This window comes from Notolabrus celidotus, chromosome 4, assembly GCF_009762535.1.
Source record: "Notolabrus celidotus isolate fNotCel1 chromosome 4, fNotCel1.pri, whole genome shotgun sequence".
Classification (NCBI taxonomy): Eukaryota; Metazoa; Chordata; class Actinopteri; order Labriformes; family Labridae; genus Notolabrus; species Notolabrus celidotus.
This window is the reverse complement of record NC_048275.1, coordinates 26149929-26176701: the sequence shown is the minus strand read 5'-3', so window position 1 is coordinate 26176701 and position 26773 is coordinate 26149929. Positions and strand designations below refer to the sequence as shown.

General features: G+C 40.6%; 1 protein-coding gene across 2 annotated transcripts in view; it reads left to right on the top strand.

The window, feature by feature from the left end:
• The window catches only part of LOC117812079 (stromal membrane-associated protein 1-like), a 135972-nt gene that overhangs the window by 94226 nt on the left and 14973 nt on the right, over positions 1-26773 (top strand). For both annotated transcript variants that reach the window (XM_034682677.1, XM_034682676.1), the window contains exons 7-8: positions 5896-5996; positions 24797-24992. In XM_034682677.1, the coding sequence (XP_034538568.1) occupies positions 5896-5996; positions 24797-24992 (297 nt within the window). The remainder of the gene's footprint in view (positions 1-5895; positions 5997-24796; positions 24993-26773) is intronic.

Genomic DNA, 26773 nt, shown 5'->3' with positions numbered 1-26773 from the left:
TAATCCTGGAGGCAAACATACCCTTTCAATGTAGGAAAAGATCCCCATTGGGATGTATTTAGACCTTGTTGACAGAAATAGTGACTTTACTTCTTTAAACACTGTAGTTATTTAGCTTAAGACAAAGTCACACAATGTTACAAAGACACTTACCAGAAGAAGCAGCAGTAGACCAACTTCTGTGTTCTGTGTGGCAAAATTACAGGTCTGTGAGACTAGTGGGTCTGACTGATTCTGTTTTGCCTGAAGGTGTATCTCTGCAGGGATCGTTTTCATTTTGCTGTCAAACACCTCGGACAATATACTGTTGTCTGTCAGCAGAAAAACAAGCACTGTTAGCACTTTGATCAGATTAGGTTACCCATGGGGGTAACTGTGAAGTCATTGCAGCCAGTTTTGTGGCGTATGCAGTCCACTGCAATCCAAAGCTAATTCAAAGTTCTGTGTTCCTCTTGGTCATTTAAAATGCATCTTCTTGAGTGTCCATTTGAGGCTGGCTCCAAAAGACCTGAAAGCTCTATTAGATCCCTTATTAAAATGGCCATTTTAACAGCAAAATGAAACATGTTTACGGCCTCAAACAAAACATAGATTTGGTCTCTGTACCACATTGAATTATTCACGACCATTGTACCAACCACTCTGTTGGTTTCTTGAGCAATTGGAAGTCAGTTGGAGACAGAATTTCCAATATGCCGCAATCTTTTGGTTTCTTAATACCTCTTCAAGAACCAGCGGGTGACACCACTGAGACTATACGCACATGCTGTCTATGTTTAAAATAGTGTTTAAAATACGGAAATGCTCCTTTAATCCAGCTAGACTGTGGTGGACATCATCTTTAGATAAAAGCCCTGAATGCTGAATGAGGTAGTAGCTGCATTCATTAAAGAGTGTATTCAGTGACTATCTCTGTGTGTGTGTGTGTGTGTGTGTGTGTGTGTGTGTGTGTGTGTGTGTGTGTGTGTGTGTGTGTGTGTGTGTGTGTGTGTGTGTGTGTGTGTGTGTGTGTGTGTGTGTGTGTGTGTGTGTGTGTGTGTGTGTACTTGGGTTAAAGGGGTTCAGGGTGATTATAAAACACACCTCCAGCCTATTGAACTATTGGTCTGTTTCCATGGTGAAGTTGAGAGTGCTCACTAGAAGCAGCTCCATCGCCTCATAAAGGGTGATGGGCACACTGCCCGACATTGCTGGCATGATGATGATGATGATGATGATGATGATGATGATGATGATGATGATGATGATGATGATGTGCCCTTTTCACCATGAGGCTCATTTCCATTGCACTGGGTGAAGGACTATTTGTTAAGAGCGGGGGGATTTAAGTGCTTCGGGGGGATTTAAGTGCTCATGAAATTGTATTTTTCTCGTTTCTACTTCAATATGTAACAAGGTAACTCACACCTGTCCGTCAAATGAGCCCTGTGAGCAGCATTAATGGTCATAAGAGAGTTTATTCTTCAAGCAGTTTTACAGCAATTCACAAAGTGACATTACAGTCAACAATCTTGTTCATAAGGTAGCACAGCATAAAGCAGCAGGCGGATATCAGAAGTTCAAATAGCAGCATGTACCATTTTATAATCAGAGTCATTCTTTGAGAATGAGTTGTAAGTGCTCTGGAGGTGTTTTTCTGGCTTTCTTGTGCCCTGCTGTTGAGGTAGAGTAGCTCTCTCTGTTCAGACTTTGAAAGGGCTGAATTATGGATGTTTCATCTCTGTGGTTATATAAATGACCTCTGCTGCTCACTTTCACACACAGTTCACTCTCTCCTCCTCCTTTCAGCCTCTCCATCAGTGTCTTCTATTTCTGTTAGATGACTGTACATTGTGTTCTGCTGGGAGTCGTTCTCTAAACTCCAGGGAAACAGGTCTCTCTGTGCACAGCACAGTGTGTCTCTGACCATACACAACTTTGGCACCATATACTTTCAAATTAGCTGATTTCTTTCTTTGCTTAGAAGAAAAAGGCAACTAAAAGGCTCTTAGTTTTCTGATGACATGAAGATCTCCATTTTCTATAAGTCTGAGGTATAATCATCAGTCTCTGATAAAACAAAGCTGGATTCAATATGTGGTCAGCCCAGCTCAGCAGAAAGACAAAGTACCACTGCCTTTGGTCAAATAAAGGATGGGTATTTCAAATAAAAAACACTATACAACATTTATTTCCAAATATTGGACTATTATTTTAATCAACACCACCGTTGCAGTGCCCTAAATTTACACTGATGCCATAATGAGCTCATGGCTTGTTTTATTTGAAGTCTAGGTTCAGTTGTCACATCCCTTGTTTTCCAGTTTCATGTTTATTTCAAGTAATTCTCAGAATTACAACTCACAAGCCAATCCTTGACATAGTAAAAAAAAAAAAAACTTTTTTTGTGGTTTCATTTTTAAGTTAAAGTCAAGGTATTGAGTTAAGCTAGTTGTGTTACTGGACATATGGATCAAAAAAGGTACATATATGTTTAACATGTGTGTCATTCTGTTAAAGCTGGGGTTTGTAGTCAGATTTAGATACACTTTTTGTTATACTGGTTAAAATGATCTTTATGTCCCGATGGCAATCAATATATAATGTGTTCTTAAAAAAAAGTGGGAAAAAAAGCAACTGGCGAGAGCACTGGCACAGGTAATACACCGCTGTAGATGGGGCCATTTGTACAACACAGTTTGGCTAGTTTGAAGAAAGTCTGACCCAGTTCAGACATCAGATATCAGTTCAATACTGGATGAAATAGCTAGATCAGATATTGTGTCAATGGGTTGATTCATGGAGCCGATCCATTTCATTTGGTTTTAAAGAGTTCGAAAAGCCTGATGTTACCATGCACACAAATTATCCCCTCCTCACAAAGAGAAATACTGTTATTTATTTTAACATTTATATTGTATCAGGACTTTAACAGGTTGGATTGGTGTATCCTTAAGTCCAACCGAAACACCTATGTCAGTGAAAGAGTACTAAATTGTGGATGCAACATTTGTGTTCCTCCACTTCTGGGCTACATGTTGTGGCACAAATTACCCTGTTTAACTTCCCTGCTGAACAGTTCTCCGCCTGGTTTCCCGACAAAGAGGCTAAGCTGACCAGCATACCCTGTGGGTAATTTACTCACAAATGACAAGTATTTCATACAATCCCTCTTCAAAAAAACAACTATTGTAACGTTTGTACAAACGAGAAGGATGACCCATGTGCAGAATAGTGAAAGTTTAATCATCACATAACAAAAAAGGCAAAAGATAAAACTAAAACTTACTAGAAAAACGTCCATAAACAAATTCCAAAACGGTTCAAACAAAAAACCCAGGGAGCACAAAAGTCAACGTAATGAACCACCACAGGTGAGGAGGAACAGAGAAACTAAATACACAGGGTAATCAACACAGGTGTGACACAAGACACAGGTCAAACAAATGAGTGCAATCAAACTGGAGGGAAACACAAGGGCAGGAAGTAAACTAAACCAGACACACAGGGATCAAGAACTACAAAATAAAACAATAAACACAATAGACCAGGAACACAGGTGAAAATACACACACAAGGAATACAACACAAGAATATAAACAGGGATGAAACACAAGATACATCTACATCTAAAACAGGAAATCAAACAACACAAAAACAATCAAACTAAACAAAAGCAACACATGACAACTATCTCTTTTAGAATGAAAAAAATTGTGTATTTTACAGGACTTGATGACTAACAAGTCTCCGTGTAACCACAACAGATTATTGGCAGAGTTTAAACAGTGCTTTTTCACAACATTCATTGTTGCAAAAACATCAAAAATGGTCCTAATTACACCATCAACGCCTCTGTTCCATTTGTATTTCATGGTGAACCATGCCAGTGAGCAAGTATGATAGCAGTCCCTTTCAGAGTGTATATTAAGGAACATTTATTTGACTCGTAAAAATGAGGATCCAAAAGTTCTCAACTATGTGAAAAAACAATCCACTGAATACTCATATTTCTGAAGGTTTTCAGCCTGATGATTAAAACAATTTGTATTTCTGAATTGTACAATATCAGTCTCTCAGCTGAACACCAAAACTAAACCAGCTGTTTGACACCATTTCAAAAACATTTGCAATTACAGTGTTATTAAGTAAGCATTTTTCCAAGGGCAGAAGGAGAAGTATGAATTAAATCCTAACGACTGAAGGAGGGCACTTATTAGAAATTTCTTGAGGATTTTCCAGTTAACAAGCAGGCTAATTGTAAATTGAACTGTGTGAGTTGTTTTGGAAATACCCTTCATATTTACAAGGTCGTGTCGAATTGTTCTCATTAGTGACACTGCCTTCACGTTTCTGTGTTCCTGTCTCCGTTAATCGCTCTTTATATGTCTGTTCTTTAATTGTTTGTCTTCTAACCCCTGTCTGCACACTGGTTCATTAGACGTCTAACACTGTTTTAATTAATTATAGCAAGTTATGTTCATGTCTTCAATGTGAACACTTAAAAGTCTGCAAAAGAAATCATCCACCATTGCATTTCTACTTTGACTTGTTGGTATGTCTCTTCTTTGAGTATCCTGCTTCATATCCCAAGAACCTGCACAACGAAAGCTAAAATGTTATGAATGTTGTACATCAATTAATAATAATACTGTTTACAGTATTGCATTTATTTCATAATTCGAAACAACACAACAAAGTTGCACATCTTTAACTATGTTTTAATTAATAAGCCGGCAAAACAAATTGACCCAAAACATTTTTGACCGTAGAAACATCATTGGTATGTATCTTATTGTGAAGTCCTAATTGCCTCATACTCATCAAATCCAAACAACCTTACGGTTATGTACGTTTTTCACCTTTTCTTTTAATTTGAAACAATTCTCATGATAGATCAATTTAAATACAATGCAAAGAACGACAATCCTCGGACAGATAGAGGCAGCTTTCTTGACTTCACTAGATTTTACACTCATAATCAATGATCGTACCATTTTTTGGTTTGTTTTGGTTTAGCGCTCCCTGTGGACAAATTGACACATGTTGTCTCTTTGCTGATCTCGTCCTGTACACTAAGAAATAATGTGCCTTGATCCTGGTGGTCTTGTTTAGTTGTGTAGGTCCAGGTATCAATACTCTTATTGTTTTTGTAATCTTGTTTTTTTCATTACCAACTTAAATCACCATATGGGGCCTTTATTGACCCCACCAGGTGAATACTGAAAGATGGAAGTCATACCATACCATACCAGACTATACATCAAGATATGATACGATACGAAGCCATTCAATTTGATAAAATGCGATGTGATGCAATGCAAAATAATACGATGTGATATGCTACAGTACGGTACAGTACAGTACGGTAGGGTACGGTATGGTACAGTATGATATGATGTGATATGAATTTAAAAAACAGCACAAAGCATTTGATTTTCCCCTTTGTCTTGGACTCAAGTCTTAATTCACCAACGCAACAAAGAATGGGCTATACTTGTTTAAATTTTGATTTAAGTTTGAACTTCAACTAAATAATTCACAACTCAGATTCCTTCTCCCAATTTGCAGCCAATGTCTAGTTGTCATGAAGGACTTACAGAGTAATAACTCCAAAGATAAAAGTGTTTTCTTTACACTGCAAAAAACGAACAAATACTTTAGATATGCCAGCTCTTTATCTATTATCAGATAAAACTGAATTAATCAAACAACAAAGTCCACTGGCTGCACAATATTTTCAAACATCTGTCTGTAAAACTAGCTTATCACAAGGTCCATTTGGAAGTACTGGTGAAGCCCATGAACATATGGTCTTCGTCAGCAGGTTAATTTTTATCATAAATCTGTGACTTGAGTGATAAGTGTTGTAAAAATGTACAGCACCTCAATGTTCAATCTTTTTTTATTTCTCAGACGCTCCAGAGGGAGGGAAGAACTCGGGTGATGAACTAGACATCTTTGGACCAATGGTGTCCAACCCTCTCCCTTCGTCCGGGAACCCACAGCAGGCCCAGGTAACACACACATGCATATACGCACAAACGCGCACACACACACACACACACACACACACACACACACACACACACACACACACACACACACACACACACACACACACACACACACACACACACACACACACACTCCCTCAGTCTCAGGCTTTCATCATCTGCTTATCACCACAGGCAGACGGCAACAGAGGGATGCTGAAGAGACTCCCATGACGCAACACACACAAACACAGGCATATTCACAAACATGCCATGTCCTCTATACGTGCAGACACACACTCTCTGAGGATCATATCAAAGGGAACTGTCACTGACTCTCTTTCATTGATTTAATTTGAGCCGTGTCCTTCAAAGAAAGAGACACAGAGAAGTGCTGCAGTGAAGAGAGCAGCTGGGAGTGGTACAGATATAGAAATAATACTACTTTCATTTTTAAAATATTGCAACAAATGTCTTCAGTGAGTTGGTCCGGTACTTGAAAGATCCAAGGCTGGATTGGAATGAACAATCCCAACATTGAATACAGACATGCAATTAAATGTTTTAAAACCTGCTGTATTCATATTGTTCACAGGTGATACAGCTTAACAAATACCTGATTACAGGTCAATGTTACAGACATTTATATTCATGAGTGCCAAAATACGTCAGTTTACATTTGCTTTTCTTCAAAGCTTCCCCAAAATAGCATCAAACTGAAAATGTTTCAAAAGAAATAAGTCAAACAAGGCAAGTTTTAAGGGAAGGGGAGACTTGAGATGGAGTCATAGATGGTGGCCAACAAGGACAGATGATCTGCAACAGACAGAGTGATCTTCACCAGGAGAATAGTGCTGCAAATGCCAGTTGTCCATTACAGATCTCAGCTGACCATGCAACTAGCGGCACCCTTAGCTACCTGGTGTCAAGCTGTGAGTACGAGGGTGTGATGGTGGCAAAGTTCAGTAAGAGAGTAATGTTTAAGTTACTGTCTGTTCTGGACTGTCACTGGGGATGAAGAATGCACTGATGGGGGAGGAGTAAGGGGATGTCAGGCAAAATTACTTCTATATCTACAGATGTCTACCAGGGTTTTGATGGGAGCAGTCCTTGATTGCTTGGAGCCAAACCCACTTAGCTACACAGATTCCTCTGTGCAGCTGAGTGCAGCTTCCTGCAGAAACATTCTAGTTTCCTCTCAGTCAGCTGCGCAGCTAGCAGTACAATTAGCTGACTCTGCCCGGAGTCTGGCTCTGAGAACATGGATATGTTGGATACAAAGCTCTGTTAGCCTTGCAGTTAGCATTAGCTTCAGGCATTCCCGTGCAGCTTCATAGAACAACTGGTCTCCTGAGATGTGGAGAAAATGATGCCTGACATCCCTCTCATTCCTCTCCCATCCCCAACATGTCCTCACCGAGTCTCTCTTGAAATCTCCTGGCTACAATAACTCTAACGTTACCACCTGATATCAAACTATGCGACTTGCCCACCTAAATGTTAAGTTCAGTGTCTAGCCTTCTTCTCTGTCCTGCCAACAATGAAGCTTGTTTACTTGACAAGCATTGAGCACTTCCATTATTATGTCTTGATTTGCAGCTTTTATCATTTGCAGTTTATTTTTGTATTTGTGTGTTTTTGGGTTTGAACTGTTTTTGTATTTGTAGCGCATTTGCTGTTAATGCAGTTATTTTGCTTTTTGCAGCACGTTCTTTCATTTGCAGTTAATTTCCACTGCTGCGTTTATGTTGAAGTTGTGCACGTGTTTTGAATTTGCATTGTTTGAGCATTTGAAGCATATTTTTCTAAATGAGGACTGTACACGTACAGGCAGTTGCAGCTTGTTGGTCGACAAAGTAATATGATAGATACGAGTTTGGCTGAACTATTAATTATTTGGGATATGAACAGGGTTCAATGCAGATGATGCAAATTTAATTCAAACTTATTTCAGAGCTGAAAGAGCGAAATCTGTACTTGCCAACTCTTGGTTATGAAAGATATAATGACAGCTGACACAAATTTTGCTAACTAATGTTTATCTCATCATCCGTCAAAACAAATAATAGATATTAAAACAAATAGAAGACGTGAATAAAAAGACAGATAGAGCTGTGTTGCCACAGAGTGTCTGCAGCTGTAGTGGATTGTTTTCAGTTTCTGGGCAAACAAAACAAAAATAAAAAGAAAGGAGAGACAAAAAAGATGACACTCTTGGCAGTAGATTTCAGATATTTCTCCCTCTGAGGTCTCTCATTCCTTCACCAACTGGTCTCAGGGGATTGAGTGAGGCGGGTTGAATTAAACATTTTCAAGGAGAAGTGGGAAGTTTGAAATGCCGCTGTGGTCCCTCAAGCCTGGCCTTTGACCTCTGCAAGGCAGGAAATGAGGACACACACATTCATGCAGAATGTGTTTCCTTTAAACTCCTTTTTTCACATACTAATTTGTCACAGAATGCATACATGCTCTTATTCACCTAATAGAGAAACAGAAAAAACAAAAACATGTGATCTTATACTAAATACAAATTCACAGTGACTCTTTCCTGGGTTAAAAATTCTTCAACTCTCTGACCTTTTCCTAGGTTTCCAATTGAATATCTCAATTTGTCACACTCACACACACACAAACACACACACACACACACGCACACATACACGCATGCACGCACGCACGCACGCACACACACCACCAAGCCACCTGGGACTAGACCAGGCAGTGGTTTGCCGGAGACCTAGGCATGAAGAACAATTATGGGCTGCTGTAACTGCAAGCTTCCCCTCTGCCACTACCAGCCCTCACTTACCCTCTAATCTCCCCTCCATGCTCACCTCCTTTATGACTCCATACTCCATCTACTGCAGCTCTGTTTCTGCCTCATCCCTCCACTCCCCTCCATGTATGCATTCAGCCTAAATCCTCTGTGAAGACCCTGGTCTCAGGTGATGACTCCATGCAGCCTTTATGCCATATGATAACAATCATAGGAACCTGGTATGTTTAAATAGACAAGACATTTGACTCTGGTTAAACTTTTCTTTATGTACAAGCACCAAACATTAAAAACAGTGCTGTAAGCAGAAGTGCATTCATTAATGTGATTAAGGTCCAGGGTTAACACGTTATTTTTTTTCATTGTATGCCTTTTTGTCCCTTTCGGCCTGGTGTCTTCTGCCTCCTGCTGCTACTGTAATGGAAAACACCACCACTCTGCTTATGGCACATTTGAATTTATAAAATTCCCAGGAGGCTCAGTTGACAAGTCAAAAGTAATATACACTTTGTGTCACATAGAACTAAAATATCACCAACATTTTTTGAGTTTGATCTACCACTGAGGAGCTAAGCTTACAGGTTCAGCTAATCAGACTGGAGTCAGTGAGCAACTACACTAAGGCCAACAGAGCACAATTTGAGGTGTTCAAATCGCTGCAGACCTGTTGATAAAACTAAAGCATTGTACATGCATTACTGCATGTTCATATATACATGCACTGATAGCAAAACAGTGCTGTCCTGAAGAAAAAAAAAACACTATTTCACAGAAAAAGCACCATGAAGCTTTCTTCTGTCTCTAAAGCCTCGGGTCCAAAGGATGTGTGGCGTTATGTTATGGCATTCTCATTCTAGTCAATGTTCTAGGGTCCACAGGGCGCGCTGTGGCGCGCCTCAGCTCCGTCTCGGGAGCGTGTCCCCGCGCCTCTTCGCCACAGATACGCTTCAAGTCTATTTTCGACAGAGCCCGCACCCAGCACGTGTCAATATGCACAGAAAAGATCAACCTGGACAGGAAGTCAGGCCAGAGGATCGCATGCAACATCCACCAATCTCAAAATAAAACATCATATACGGATTCCCGACCGTTTAGAGATCGTATAGATCAGAAATACTCATCGATTATGGATGTAAGCTACAAACAGCCACATATCTGTGATCCAGGTTGATACAACAGGACTTTAAGATGACTGTGTCAGAAGGTAACAGGACAGCAAAATAGAGCATAATTATTATTATTAAACTCATCTAAACCTGCAAAAACAAAACTTTACAGTTATGAAGCATACTCAGTGATGACTAAAGCACAAAAGTAATGGAATACTGTCCAAATGAACATAAATTAAAACCACAGAAAGCCTGCTGTTGGTATGTGGTTCTCTCTATGCTGGACCCAGCTGATCCTGGCTGCTCTGAGCTGCGCTACGCTCCCAACACGCATCCTGTAGACCAGGGCTGGAGCCCTCGGACGGAGCAAACACGCTGCGCAGCCGTAACACGGCGCACACGCATCCTGTAGACTCCCCGGGTCAGTCATGGTTTTGGAACAGTCTGTCGTAGCAGTGTAGCATGAATAAAAATCTCAAAGTCAAGACCATAAAGAACATTTCATTGCATTCATTTGATTCCCTTTTCAAGACACCCTTAAGGATTGCTTTACATAGCTTATATGAACTCCAAAACTGTTTTGAAATGCAAATTGGGAAATTGAAACATGCGATCAAAAAATGATTATTAAAATTCAGCCATTAATCATGATTAATAAAATGTGTTGTTAGCCCAGATAAAAAATACACTACCTAAAATCTGAAATATAACTTGAACCAATATATAGATGTATATATATTTTGTTTGTTTGTTTTTCAGTGCTCAACTGAAGAGCTGGATTAAGCTGTGTTTAGCTAATATTAATCTAACTTATTAATGTTTGCATATGACAGCAAGTTCACCCTTCATTTCCAAGACAAAGAACATTTTTTTTCCAAAAAATCAGCTGTTGTTTTTTATTTTTTTATTACTGTCCTCACAGTGCTTTCAGTAGCAGTTAAACTCATCAGTGTGCCTCCCCCTCACCAACCAATCAAAATCAAGCAGGGGTCAAACTGCTGATATCAACTTTGTCCACAACAATGGTGAAGTAGAAACTAAACTGAGTGTTTTTTCAAAGTTACAACTCCCAGGTCTAGAGTTGCCTAACATCAAGGCACAAGTATTTTACACTGTTCATACATTTTCTTCTTGAAATGTCCTTCAATAAAGATAAATATGAAGCATACAGAGCAATAGAACAGACTGAAATGTCACTTCTAATGGAAGGGGGAGTGGCGTGATGAAACTTTTGTACCCGAGCAACACTTAGCGTCAGTGAGAAGTGCTCTGAAAATGAAGGTGTGGGCGCTGTCAGCAGTAATAATAATACTACAGGCCCTTATTTACATGACTTGATGTTGAAGACAAATATTTGAAAGTATGCATGTGTGTTTCATGGTTATGGTTGTTAAAACTGCCTCACTGTATGTTTTTATACCCTCCCTGTCATGGTCTACCCTCTTTCCGTGTTGTATTCTATTTCTTCCCCCACTGTGTTTATACTCAATTATCCCCTCTATATCTTTTCTCCTTCCTCTGTCCTTCCATTTTCCTGTCTCTCTGCTATCACTCACCTTTCATTCTGCACATAAAGTGCTGCTCCTGTTCTCCTCTATGTCCTTCATGTGTCCTCTCCTTAGGTACTCTCTTTTTCACTCCATGCATCTTTCCTTTATAGTCCTCTATTCCCTTACTTATCTATCCACTCCTGGGGTCTTATTAATCAATTTGAGACATGTACAAATATATGCTTCAACCAGCCTCACATTTACAAGCCTGTTCTTTGAATGAACTTGAATTAATGCTTAAACTTTAAATACAGCAAAAGCTGTGCTCGTACGGGGTATATTATTATTTTATCACAGTAGAAACTATAAAGCAAGTGATGAACTGTTAAGGCTTTTGAAGCTGATCTTGAAAAATGAAAGCCAATAATGAAGTCAACAACAACAACATGGTTTAAATAAAAGTCATGCAGAGGGTCTTAAAACAGCACATTTGAAATTTTGGATCAACATTTGTAAAAAATAGAATGTGTGACTGTCTTGATAAGGGCTCTGTGTAGAGATTACAAATAGCACATTAACACATACACCACAAAGGGCCCCAAGTTTTGATTTAGACTCACCAGGAGTGATGTTTCGTGTCTTTATCTGTGTCTAAACTACATCCTGTAGAATGACTTTCACTGACATTTCCAGCAGTATTGAAAAGAAGTACAGATATCTCACAGTGCCTCTGTTTCAGTTTGAAGGTTAGCTTGCAGTTGCCTCTGTGTGTTTGTCTGTCTGTAACTAACAGGTCTGACAAACTATAGCTTCTGTATAAGGAAAAAATAATTTCAATGAAGAGGACTTTTCATGGTGGGCGACCATCAGGCCTAACTTTGGAGCGTGTCCTCATCACAGGTTTTTAAATCACAATGCTTTGTCACGGCCTCTTCTCAGTGTCTCATTCAGATGCACATGGTAGTGCCTGTTCAGCGTCTACTTCAGGATACCCTGTGGCCTCATCTACAAGGTCTGTTTACCTGACCTCCCTAAGCTTGACGGCCAAAGCTGTTGCTCTTCGCAAGACAGGTTTACATTTTTTAAAATGTTATTTTGGGTTATTTTTGCTTTTGTTGGATGTGGGGAGGAGAGTGAGTGAGCTACGACAGCAGAGGGTCATTGCGAGTTAAAACTAGAGTCCGCTGCAGCGAGGAATATTGCCTCTGTGCATTGGGTGCAAGTTTAAACCACAGAGCTAAACCAGCACCTCAATGAGTTGACATTTAGGAAGGTGAAAGCTGAACCATCAGGTTTGAGCACTAAAGGTTTCCTCTTTATGAGAGACCAAAGATCGTCACAAAGTTTTGATATTTTGCAGCTTGGAAGTTACACTTGCTTAAACTTCAACTGTATGAATCTTCACTGTCCCAACAATGCCATTGTCAGTTCATTTTCCTCTCCTATGTGTAAACTTTACGTACAAGAAGACTGCTTCAAAAGTCAGAGCCCATCTACCTAACCTTACACACATACGCGCACACACACATACATACTCACACTCTTTCAGGGTGATGAATTTGGGATCTAGCAGGCGGATATTGCTTTACAGCTGTGATTAGCTGGATGCGGGAAGAAATAGGAAGCTGGCAGCCTGCTGATTCGTGCAGCTATTAACCGGCATTGGGGAGCTCTCGCCTATCTGCAAATACGTCAATTATAAAAATACGATTACAGCCTTGTAGGAGGGGGAGGATTTGTGTTATCCCCAGCTTTCCCTCTTCTCTCTTTCTCTCTTTCACACACGCCGTCTCTCTCTTCGTCTTGTCCTCTGTTTCCATTCATTTCCCACTCTGTGAAAGTGTGCTTACTACAGGGGTTGTTCCAAGACGTCTTAAGAATGTAAAAAATAAGGAAAAAGTAAGGCATTGAAATGCCATAAATATAGAACTGAAAGTAGTGAAGGAGGATAGGGGGATTAAAAATGGGAGAAAGAGTGATAGATGAGACAAAGAGCGAGTAAGAAGAAAAATATTTTTTAGAGCAGCAGGCCAGAAGTGAACGATTATTGGAAAAGTGAGGGACACATGAGAGATGGAGCATGATGACCCAGAAGCCCTGAGCAATGGCACAGACACACCAGGAGCACAGGCTGGACGCTCCACCACCAATCCTGTTTCTGTATTTTTACCCTTAAGCTGCCAAGCTCACAGAGATTACTGCTTTGTGAGTAATCAATAGGAGCCCCCAGGACCAGATTAACTAAGTTTTGTTATGATTTGATTCTGCCTGTGCATTACACAGGAGTCACATTTTTACATTCATTTTGTGACTGCATGGTGCATCTGTGTGTGTATGAGAGGATTGTGCACTTAGGAGACATGTTTACTGAGGATGGTTTTACATTCAGCTGGATTTACTGAGGTCAGGTAATCTTCAAGTGGTAGTGTTTTCCCTCCCAAACAGAAAGTATTAGAAGAGCTCAGAGGGAATTTGCAGCAGTCAAAGAAGGTTGAGGTGATACACCTGTAAATAAATATGCAATGAGTATGAGATGAGAACAAAAACGAAGCAATTAACCCACTAATGGAAGAATTGTCTGATCACTGTCTCAAAACGGAGCATTTTACCCAGAGGTTCAATCTGTCTTCATCACAGTCGTTATTCAAGTTGATGATCATTGAACTGCAAAAGCACTGCAGCTTTATATTACTCTTTGTTTTCTGAAGACTGTTTTTTGTGGGAGTTTGGCTGCATTGAACTCAGACAGCATCAACTTTCCCACCTCCATCTGCTCTCTTTGTTCTCTGTTTGCACTGCTGTCTGTGCCTCGTGTATACTTTCTATATCTTTGCTTTGTCTGCTCATGCTCCCTTTCTTTTTTCTCTTGTATTAAGACTATTATGTAACACTGTTATGAGTGATAGATGTGGTTTTGTTTTAGTTTTTGAGCACTTGGTGGACAGAAAATCCTCAAATCAAGAGCTCTGACTGCTCTCAAATAAATTCTGTGACTGAGCTGTTCTCCTTCACTCCAGGAATGAGTCCAGGAGCCGACTTGCAGAGGTTGCAGAACTAGACTGCAGATGTTCTCTGAATCCCTTTTCTCTTGGAGAGGCTTAACACTGCTGCAAAAAACAGTTGTTCCTCTGAAATGATGGTATCTTTTGACATTATTACCCTGCTTTCTTATTTATTACCAAGCTGTGTGAGATACCTTGTTTCTGATTGGACAAAGACCTGTAAGAAAGGTAATTAATTGTCAACAACAAAAGTGAATCTAAGGACAACTTAATCACACATCTTATCAGATCAATCCACAGAAAGGAGTCAGACATATTTCACCTCTGCCTGTTGACAATGTGGCAAAAACATTCATTTCTGTCTCAGACTGGACTTGAGAGTAGGTAAATAATGACAGTTAGTGGGCACAGGTGTGAGAGCAGCCTGAGAAGCTACTGAACCCCAACCATCTCTGAAAGGGAAAAACGGAACAACATCCTGTCCTGCAACTAGGCACTTTAGGCATGACTCAGCAAGAGGAGAACTTCAATTTCACCTTAGAAGTATGTAGCTTATTGATTTAGTTGGCTGTAATTTCCATAAACACTGACTGGACATCCACATGAAACACCCTTTAATATCCTATAACTTAAAGTGAAAGTTTCTAGCAGTACTTTGTATTTTGGGACTAAGCGGGAGCAAAGTGAGAGGGAACAAGAATGAGCTGGAGAGAGATGAAAGAAGAGGATGTAGGAAACAGGACAAGAGAAAGTCGTGAAGCATGGAGGTGGAGTGAACTGAAGAAGGAATAAAAAAAGCAAGGAAATGTAGTTGAATCCAGGGATGGGATAAGGGGTGAGAAACATAGTTGAGGGATTAAAGATGAGGTAATGAAGTGATCAGCTTCTTATCCTTCCTCCCAATTGTTTTCCTTCTTTACTTTCCTCCATCCTGTTCCTTGCTCGGTCTCTCACTTGAATTCAGATTTCCGAGGCAAGCTTTGCTTTTGTTTTCAGTAAATTAGCACAAATCCTGCAACACACACACACACACACACACACACACACACACACACACACACACACACACACACACACACACACACACACACACAACACACACACACACACACACACACACACAGAGAGAGAGAGAGAGAGAGAGAGCGAGAGAGAGAGAGAGAGAGAGGGAGATGGAGAGAGGGAGAGAGAGAGAGAGAGAGAGAGAGAGAGAGAGAGAGAGAGAGAGAGAGAGAGAGATCCCAGTGTGGTTTAAAGCCACAGATGGTCTATCAGAGGGGAGTATATGAGCATTTGAAGCATTGATGGGAAACCGTAGGGAGGGCAATAGCGTAGAGTGTGTTCCCACGTATGTGTCCCCATGTATGTGTTTGTATGTGTGTGTGTGTGTGTGTGTGTGTGTGTGTGTGTGTGTGTGTGTGTGTGTGTTTGTGTGTGTGTTTGTGTGTGTGTGTGTGTGTGTGTGTGTGTGTGTTGGCTTTAGAGGTCTATGAATAGAGACAGTGAGGAAAAGGCTGTCAGAGTGGTAATTCAGAGCTCTGGCTGCTCCCATCAACACCAACATTGGCTGTGAAGAAGAATGGAGCCTTGTTGAAGAGGCTTTCTGTTACACAATGTGCTGCTAGGAGCCCAGCAACACTCCACACACTATGTGGACGATGTTTGTGTGTGTGAGAGACTCAGAAAGACACAAACTAAAGGGTGGATGCACATGTGACATACTTTCCTTTTTTTTCCATTTCCTGAGAAGTGACGTCAGACTGATGTATGTCTTGGTTTTACATCTTGTGCCACCTGTTTGGCTTTTCACAGGATATCTGCTGGATTGCATCGCTATTCTTTCAGTGAAAGTGGAGCTAATACTCCTAGAGTGTTTGGCAGTCACAGATGGCAAGAGATCTGAGAGGCTGGTGGGAAATGTGAAGTGTTAAGCAATTTCATTTGTGCTTAAAGAGGCTTGAATTTCTTGAAACACATGCACCGGTTTGCAGTCTCATTTGCCTCACAGTATTACTAAAACACATACAGTCACAATACTTAATGGATGTTTTCAGAAGCTACAGGAACACAGCCCATGGCTCCAAGAACACAGTTTCATTGAGCATGTGTCCTGTGTTGTAGGGCAGGCCAGACATTAATTGTACATTCGGTGGTTTGATCCATATGTAGTTAAGAAACACTAAATTAAGATCTCGTCCTGCAAGGCTACCAGAGAATCAAACACTGGACAGATTGCCACTAAATCTATGTAATGTAATAAAATGTATCAAATCAATACTTTACTGGTTGTCTCTGTCCCTACAGGCTGTTTTCTTACTCTGTATGCTTATGAAAAGAAATGCACTGTAACTAAGATAGACCGACTAGTTGTCAGACAATTTGGAAGTCTTACCTTACATAGACATAGCAAACAAATTGTGAGCATGGCATGGTTGTCAGACATAGATGCAAAACAATACAAGACTTCACTCGAGAAACCATGTTTCAGTCACGTGTAAAACTGACAACCCTTAGTAATTGTTTGATCCAAAGTGTGTGTTGAAAAAAATAAAAGAGGCTAAAATCTACTTTAAATTAGACAATAGAGGGTATGTTAAACTAGATGCTCGATGGTACCAGAAAATTGGGACCAAAGGTATCTTGAGATGGATGCTACAGTATATGATGCCTTAAAAAATGTGCTTAAGTATTCATTAAAAAAACTAAAGCAAAGCTTTATATCTAAACACACTACAAGAACATTTCAAGGAAAAGTACCTGAGATGCAAATTCTCAATGGTACCTTGAAACAGATGCTTAAGGTTCTCTTGAACTGTAATAAAAGTACCTTGAAGCAGACATTGTAGGATACCTAAAGATGAGTTCTAAATACCTTGAACCAGCCAATACAGGGTACCTTGGAATGGATTATCAAGGGTATGTTAAAACTGACTCAAATTGGTATCTTGATGCAGATTAAAGATTGTAACTTAATAAATATGTTAAAGAATCTATCAAAGAGACGCTTAAAGTGCTTCAAGAAACTGTTTTCCCAAAAAGACACTCTACGTTCCTTCAAATAGACAAAAAGGTACCATGAAGCAGCCTATTTTGGCTAACTAAAAACACACATTAAGGCTACTTTTGTGCAAACACTAATGGGTACCATAATGTAGACACTTAATAGAAACTCAAATAAGACAACAGATGGTACCTTGAAACAGGTTCATAAAGGTAATAGTATTAAGTCGTATCAAAGAAGATGCTAAATGGAACCTTGATGAAATGGACTTACAGGTACTTTGAAAATTTGCTAAAAGATACTTTTACATTGCATTTAACAATATGCTTAGGGTTTCTTCCAAATTGATGGTAAAATTGTAGCCAAGGTTACCTCAAAATGGACTAAAAAGGTACTTAAGAAACAGATACTAAATGATACATTAAAGAAGATGCTTAAGTGTAGCTCAAAACAAATCAGGAGAGGAACTCGAAGCAGACACAATATGTTGTATTGACACTAAGGGTTGCTGACACTAAAAGGAACTGCTAAAGGGTCCATTAAAGCAAATACTTAATAATATGTCTTTGGAAGTTAAACTCCAGAGTACTGTTGAATGCATTAAGATTTCCAGAAAACAGTTGCTTAGTGCATTTTAAGAGGCTGCTTTTGGGTACCTTCATGATATCATATAAACCGTTGAATCAGAGACAGGTTAACGTCCAACAGCCCTGATGAGAGCAGTGAGAGTGAAGCTAATCAGTAGGGTTTCAGAAAAAAACGAGCTCAAAGTCACTTTAACTGTGAGAGAAACTGCAGGGTGTGATATTAATTCTCTATTGGGGTTTTCAATATCTGCTCACACTGAAAAGGCCATACGTCTGCAAATGTGCAGTGAAAAGTTGTTGACCATATCTCAGTTCAAAGTTAATTAAACTCAGCCCACCTCCGAGCACTTTTCTCTGGATAAAATTCCACATGTTGCCCCCTTCTTAAATCATTGTAGGTAATGTTCTTATCACACAAGTTCAGAGCCGGTTCAGTCTGTCTGAGTCACACTGTCCGTTCCACAAACATGTCCTGAAGACAGAGCTGAATGGATGGTGATTACTGCAGTTTTTAAGGGATTTGAAGTCTGTTAAGTGTATTTTTCGGCTCTACGAATAAGCTTTGCAGCAAATAGGCTTAGGTGTCTCATTGAGTCGTGTAATATAGCTGTCTGACATCACACGGATCAGGTGAGGACACTTTGCTGCCTCTTCTCACCTTCTGTTCACTCTCTGTTCAGGAGCAGGTATCATGCTAATGTGCTGCTGCTATTAATGGAATGGATGCTCCATCCTGCCGCCTTCAACACCTGACTCACCTTAATTGGCTTCACTTGAGAGAAAAATGGACCCTGAGTGTGTTTGTGTATGTGTGTGTGTGTGTGTGTGTGTGTGTGTGTGTGTGTGTGTGTGTGTGTGTGTGTGTGTGTGTGTGTGTGTGTGTTGGTGTGTTTCTGTGTCTGTGTGTGTGTTGGTGTGTTTCTGTGTCTGTGTGTGTGCGTGCATGACAAGTTATCCATCTTTTCTGCTCATCCCCCCTCCCGTTTCCTTTTTTTCCTCTCTCCCCTCTCTGCATCTTTTGTCTTTTTTTCTTTCCCTTTTCTAACTTGTTCTATCCTTCCTCACCTTTATCCTAACCTTTCTCTCTACTCCTATTTCTTTCAGCCCATTCCACCCCCATACTTTTTTTCTCTTCTTTCTCCCTTCTGCTCAACTTTCCTTGACTTGTCCTTTCTCTTCTCCACTCTTACACTCTCTCCTTCTTCTCTGTCCTTCCTCTAGCTTTTCTTTTTGTGTTCCACCTCTTCTCTCCTTCCTCGCTGCATTTAAAGGAAGTCAGCAGGGAGAGACAGAGGGGAGCAGCACTGTCTGCTAAGCAGTTGAGCACAACAGACTCAAGATCATCTTTGTGTGTGTGTGTGTGTGTGTGTGTGTGTGTGTGTGTGTGTGTGTGTGTGTGTGTGTGTGTGTGTGTGTGTGTGTGTGTGTGTGTGTGTGTGTGTGTGTGTGTGCGTGCGTGCATGCATGTGTGGGTGTTTATCACGTTGTCTCCCCTTATCTTATGCATGAACTCCAGCTGACTATCACCTCCCCACTCTCTCCACTCTCCCCTCTCACTCACACACATATACTCACAAACACACACAAACATTCACACACACACAACCTCACTTATGTGGAGCTCTTAAGCAGGTGTTACTTTTTTTGGCAGCTTCATCCATTAGAAATAATGGGTGTGAAAGGTTTTATGAAAAAAATGAAATGGTGTGTGTGAGTAAAGCAGCCGGATGTGTTTGTGTGTCTGTCCATGTCTGAAATACTCCATGTCTACCTCTCTCTGCATCGGCCTAATTAATGTCATCTGTCTCACTATCAGTGACAATACTTTCCCTCATTGTCTCCTCTGTTCTCTACTTTCTTTTGTTCAACTCCAGCTCTTCTCCTCCATTTTTAATCCCTTTTGTCACTGTTTTCCAGTATTTCCACCTTGATATTTACTGTGTAAGATTTTTTTTTTTTTTACAATTATGGGCTAAAGACAAAAAATGTTAACTAGACGCTAAATATATGTGATATGTTAAAGCGAAACTGCTGCAATTTTCATACATGTTTAAGGAACAATAGCTGATATGAAGTCTTTCAGAAAGACTCTGAAATGAGAGGTTTCAATGACACCAGCTCGAGATAAGTAGAGTTGTATTCAGTTGTAAGTCATATAAAGCCACTACAAAGCTAAAGAGGGACCAAATAAAGCCTAAAAAATGAGCACAATACCCCCTCTGTAAGAATTTAATGAAGTTGTGGTCAATTATTTAATGTACTAATGCAGCTGCCTCTTTTTTAACAGCATTTTACATTTAGTTGAAATTCTCTTAATGAACAACTTGTGGTGTAACTTTGTTAATATTGGAATCATCTTTACTCTTGTCACTTCCTTGTTTAACATTAAAGACTCATAGAATTGAGATGAGTTATATCCTTTAACCCAGAGGTTCCAAAAGTGTGGGTCGGGACCCCCTTGGGGGTTGTGAAACACAAATTGGGTGTTGTGAGATGTCTTCCAGAATGTTTTTTATTTTATTTTTTTTAAGTTATCTAAAAATAGTACATTTTACCCTTTTATAGTAAAAAATATAAATAAAAAGAGTAGCTAAACTTGAAATAAAGCCTTGAAAATAGAAAATGTAATGAGTTTCCTGCCTTTCTTTTTTTCTAGATGACTCCTAAGTTTAGAGTTAGTGAACAGTTAATTATCAAAAGCATCAGTAGCAGCAGGTTAATTCATAACAGCACAGGACACACAGCCACATGCTCATGTAGGTAGGCTAATTTTCTGAAGACCAGCTAAATGTAGCCACATTAAATCACTTTGAGGGACAGTTGGGGTCGCAAATCTTTGGCACCAATATTTATGGTGTCGCGGGCCGAAAAGTTTGGGAACCCCTGCAGGGTTCCCACGCGTCCTGGAAAACCTGGAAAACCTGGAAAACAGTTGACCAGTTTTCCAGTGCTGGAAAACACCTGGAAAATGGGAGAAAAAGTAAAATGTCCTGGAAAATCACATATAGTCCTGGAAAATTATTCCAACATGGCTGCATGTGACCTGACCCTATTAACAAAACACATCCCCATTCATTGAAAGTTGAGTTCACTCTGTGCTGGAAAAGACACATCTTTTCTCCTTCTCTTCATAATCATGCATTCACAGAAAACGGGTATATTGTTTCTGTTTTATGGTACATTTGGCTCAATTACCGTACTCTAGCTCAGTTGTTCTCAAAGTGGGGTCCTGGGACCCCTGGGGGTCCACGAACCATAGCATGGGGGTCCGTGAAATAATTTCAATACATTTCTAATAAATGATAAATTGTGTTGTGTCATTACAAACAGCATATCCACCATTGTTCTGATACCATTTGGTGTCTGAAGGGATATGTGAGTCTTGTTACTGTTAATTTTCTGAAAGCGTTTAAGATCAATTACTTGAAAAGTATAAATGCTGTCATGTTGAGTCCACAAGGAATGAAATGACCCTCTGTTTTAAAGTATACAAGTGGTATTTACTTGATTCAAATTGAAGTGTTATCTGTTTATCACTATGGTACAGGTCTGAAGGATTTACATTGATACGTTTTACAATACAAAAAGTTCCAAGGGAAACTAAGAGTGCAAATGGTAGTAAGCATGTGCTTTAGTGATGGGAAGTTCAGCTCTTTTCAGAGAGCCGGCTCTTTTAACTCGGCTCCCAAAGCAGAGCCGGCTCTTTTGACTCCCAAACGGCTCTTCATTTAGGATCTCTTGTAGCCGTATGGTTTACCTTAACTTTACAAAAACTAATGGTTTGTGTTGAAAACCCTTTAACAGTGTTTTTATGAGAAGCCTTATAACTGACCAATTGTGTGCATTTATTCTGTTACAAAATCATTCTCACCCTGATCCTAGGGTTATGATTAGGGTTAGGGTTAGGGTTAGGATTAGGGTTAGGGTTAGGGTTAGGGTTAGGATTAGGGTTAGGGTTAGGGTTAGGGTTAGGGTTGTGAATAGGGTTAGGATTAGGGTTAGGATTAGGGTTAGGGTTAGGATTAGGGTTAGGGTTAGGGTTAGGGTTGTGAATAGGGTTAGGGTTGTGATTAGGGTTAGGGTTAGGATTAGGGTTGTGATTAGGGTTAGGGTTAGGGTTAGGGTTGTGAATAGGGTTAGGGTTGTGATTAGGGTTAGGGTTAGGATTAGGGTTGTGATTAGGGTTAGGGTTAGGATTAGGGTTAGGGTTAGGATTAGGGTTGTGATTAGGGTTAGGGTTGGGATTAGGGTTAGGGTTAGGATTAGGGTTAGGGTTAGGGTTGTGATTAGGGTTAGGGTTAGGATTAGGGTTAGGGTTAGGATTAGGGTTAGGGTTAGGGTTAGGGTTGTGAATAGGGTTAGGGTTGTGATTAGGGTTAGGATTAGGGTTAGGGTTAGGATTAGGGTTAGGATTAGGGTTGGGGTTGGGGTTACGATTAGGGTTGTGAATAGGGTTGTGAATAGGGTTAGGATTAGGGTTAGGATTAGGGTTAGGATTAGGGTTAGGGTTAGGGTTGTGAATAGGGTTAGGGTTAGGATTAGGGTTAGGGTTAGGGTTAGGGTTGTGGTTAGGGTTAGGATTAGGGTTAGGGTTAGGGTTAGGGTTAGGGTTAGGGTTGTGAATAGGGTTAGGATTAGGGTTAGGGTTAGGGTTGTGAATAGGGTTAGGATTAGGGTTAGGATTAGGGTTAGGGTTGTGATTAGGGTTAGGGTTAGGGTTAGGGTTAGGATTAGGGTTAGGGTTGTGATTAGGGTTAGTGTTAGGTTTAGGGTTAGGGTTAGGATTAGGGTTAGGGTTAGGTTTAGGGTTAGGATTAGGGTTAGGGTTAGGATTAGGGTTGTAATTAGGGTTAGGGTTAGGATTAGGACTAGGGTTAGGGTTAGTATAGGGTTAGGGTTAGGGTTAGGGTTAGGGTTAGGGTTGTGATTAGGGTTAGGGTAGGATTAGGGTTAGGATTAGGGTTAGGGTTGTGATTAGGGTTAGGGTAGGATTAGGGTTAGGGTTAGGATTAGGGTTAGGGTTAGGGTTAGGATTAGGGTTAGGGTTAGGGTTAGGGTTAGGATTAGGGTTAGGGTTAGGATTAGAGTTAGGGTTAGGGTTAGAACCAGAACTTAACTTAAGCACACAGAACCAGAATCAAACTCTACCAGAACTGAACCGGAACCGAACTGGAATCGCACCACAACCGAACCGGAACCGAACCGGAACCGAACTGGAATCGCACCAGAACCGAACCTGAACCGAACCCGAACCAAACCAGACCCGAACCAGAACCGAACCAGAACCGTACCAGAACCGAACTGGAACCGAACCAGAACCGAACCAGAACCGAACCAGAACCGAACCAGAACCGAACCGAACCAGAACCGTACCAGAACCGAACCAGAACCGAACCGAACCACAACCGTACCAGAACTGAACCAGAACCGAACCGAACCAGAACCGTACCAGAACCGAACCAGAACCGAACCAGACTTGAACCAGAACCAAACCAGAACCGAACCGAACCAGAACCAGAACCATACCAGAACTGAACCAGAACTGAACCAGAACTGAACCAGAACCGAACCGGAACCGAACCGAACCAGAACCATACCTGAAACAAACCAGAACCGAACCATACTTGAACCAGAATCGAACCAGAACAGAACCAAACCAGAACCATACCAGAACAGAACCAGAAACGAACCAGAACAGAACTCAAACAAACTGAACCAAAACCAGAACCAAACTCAAGCAAACAACCCTAACCATTACCCTAAACCTTTGGTTCTGGTTCGGTTCTGGTTCGGATTTGGCTCGGTTCGGGTTCGGTTCCCTCTTTGGTTCTGGTTCGGTTCTGCTTCAGATCTGGTTCGGTTCTGGTTCGGTTTGGTTCTGGTTCTGTGTGGTTCTGGTTGTGTTTGGTTGTGTTCTGTTCTGGTTCGGTTCTGGTTCGGCTTTTGCTCGGTTATGGCTCGGTTCTGGTTTGGTTCTGGTTGTGTTTGGTTCTGGTTGTGTTTGGTTCTGGTTCTGTTTGCTTGAGTCTGGTTCTGGTTCTATTTGCTATAGTTTAGTTCTGGTTGTAACGCTAACCCTAACCCTGACCCTTACCCAAACCCTAACCCCAACCCTAACCCCAACCCTAACCCTAACCCTACCTCTATCCTAACCCTAACCCTAATCACAACCCTATCCATAATTCTAACCCTAGGATCAGGGTAAGAATGGTTTTGTAACAGAATAAATGCACAAAATTGGGCAATTATAAGGCTTCTCATAAAAACACTGTACGTAAAAGGGTTTTCAACACAAACCATTATTTTTTGCAAAGTTAAGGTAAAACAAACGGCTACAAAAGATCCTAAATTAAGAGCCGTTCGGGAGTCGAAAGAGCCGGCTCTTCTTTGGGAGCCAAGTCATTCATTTAATTCCTTGTGGACTCAACATGACAACACTTATACTTTTCAAGTAATTGATCTTAAACGCTTTCAGAAAATTAACAGTAGGAAGACTCACATATCCCTTCGAGCCACCAAATGGTATCATAACAATGGTGTATGCTGTTTTGTAATGACACAGCACAATTTTATAATTTATTAGAAATGTATTCAAATTATTTCACGGACCCCCACGCTATGGTTCGCGGACCCCCATTTCAAGAACAACTGAGTTAGACTAATCTGCACAAGCATGCAAAAGGTATCCAGCCCTCTCTTGGTGCATTCAGCTGCTCTCTCCCTGTTTTATGAATGCATGTGTAAAGTGACCAGGAGCAGGCACACATCACAACATGAGACAGTAAATATGTTTGGCTGATACTATACATATTTCATGACTTTTCCCTCTCCCTATATCTCCTCCTGTCCATCACAGTCTGGTTCCAGTACAGCAGCACCTTCAGCGGCAGACCCCTCCACCTCCTCCTCGGCCTCCTCCTCTACCTCCACCTCCACAACCACAAAGGCGGAGCAGAAGAAACTTTTATCTAAAGACTCCATCCTGTCTCTGTATGCCAGCACCTCAGTGGGCAGTCAGCCCCAGAGCCAGCAACAGCCTGCTCCTGGACAAGGTATCACACACACACTCTCACACACACTCTCACACACACACACACATCCACAGTGTCAGTGTTAACCCCACATTGAGTCAGCCAGGCTTCATCGCTTTTACAAAAAATCAGTCCTCACACTAGGTAACACCATAGCTCTCCGTTTGTGTGTTTGCAACATTGATTGTACTCAGTCTGATCTTCACCTTTTCGCCTTGACTGCACCCAACTGTTGCTCATACTTTCCTGTCACATGGACTATAGTCTCATCTTGATTGAAAGTGATTGTCAGGAAGGGTGTACCAACACTCTGACACACAGTATTTACCCTGAAATACAGAAATTAAGTCAAACCGGTATCTGTTTCCTGATGTGTCCCAGAGGGAAAAAGGTTTGTCTTCCTGAATGAAAAATCCCATTCACAATGTACACGTTCTGCAACTGTGTAGCCCTTCTAGTACCGTTTTTTGTTCTGTATCTGTTTTTGCTAGGTGCGGTAGTTGAGCGTAGTGGAAATAGCGTTGGTATTTGTGAGGTATGGACGTACCCCATGTGCAAGCAATTGACTGAGACTCACGTCACCCCTCTCGGCTGGTAATTTGTCGTCTTAAATGGAGGAGCCTTTTCAATCAAACCAGCACTCCATGAGATTTATTAAGTAAAAGTGTAGCCTCAGTTTGGATTATTATTATACCACTGACATTATTATGACCTAAAGAGGGAGAGAGGTGCTGTAAAGTGACATTGCTGGACTTGTCTTCATCCCTGTGTATCCAGCACGCTTCAGCAGCTAAGCGGTCACTTTCTTCCTCAGACTAAAATACCTCTCTGCATTTTATTGGAATCGGTCGTCAGGATGCAGCTCATCTTAGAGATGACTAAAGAGGTATTAAAAGTGTGTCCTATACTTCAACTTTACAGAACTTACTATTAAGTCTGATACACAAAATCTGATGTACAACAAACAGAAGTTTGCTAACTATTTTTTTGTATGTAATCAATTGAGACAAAAACTGAATCAAATCCACAGTTTCTCTTAATCCTAAAGTGCGTTTGGCATCTTGTAGCTCACTGCTCTGCTTTACTCCTCTCTCGTCACTCTTATAAGCCTCTTTATAAGAAGCAAGCAGCTGTTTTCAGAAAAGTAAGAAAATTAAGTTAGTATCTGGCTGTTAAATTAAAATGTTAAATACATTGAGCTGCTTAAGAATCTTATTAAGTATTATGAAATAACACCCAAGATACACATATCTTAATGACCAGTAAATTTTGCTTTATGTGGTGTGTGTAAATAATTAACTGTTTGCAAACATGTTTGCCAAATCAACTTTATTATGGTGTAAAGCTAAAAGTCTTTTGTTAGGAGTTTGTTGAAATGCCTCCAAGTGGCCAAAATACAATGCAATATAGGTAAAAATCAGAGACTCTACGTTAGGAAACTAAGCAAGTTAATACTGAGTTGAGGATCCACTCCACTGGATGCAAAGAGAAGTGAGATACTAATAATACTGTCTACTGAAAATGAATAATTTCATATCATTTACGACCTTGGTTACCATTTTCCCTGTGAGTTTTTGTTCAACTAGTAGTTAAAAGTTTTAATCAATAATGCCCTGCGCTACAGGAAGTGTGTTTAAAGCAGCAGCTGGACTCACAAGATCACAAGATCACGCATGAACTTCACAATGCCTTGCACCAGTATCGAAATACAAGGGGAGATGCTTCTGGGACAGAGCTGAGACGTGCTATGTCACTCTCTGATGAGTCACATAAAACATAGCCCACATACCAATGCCTGACTT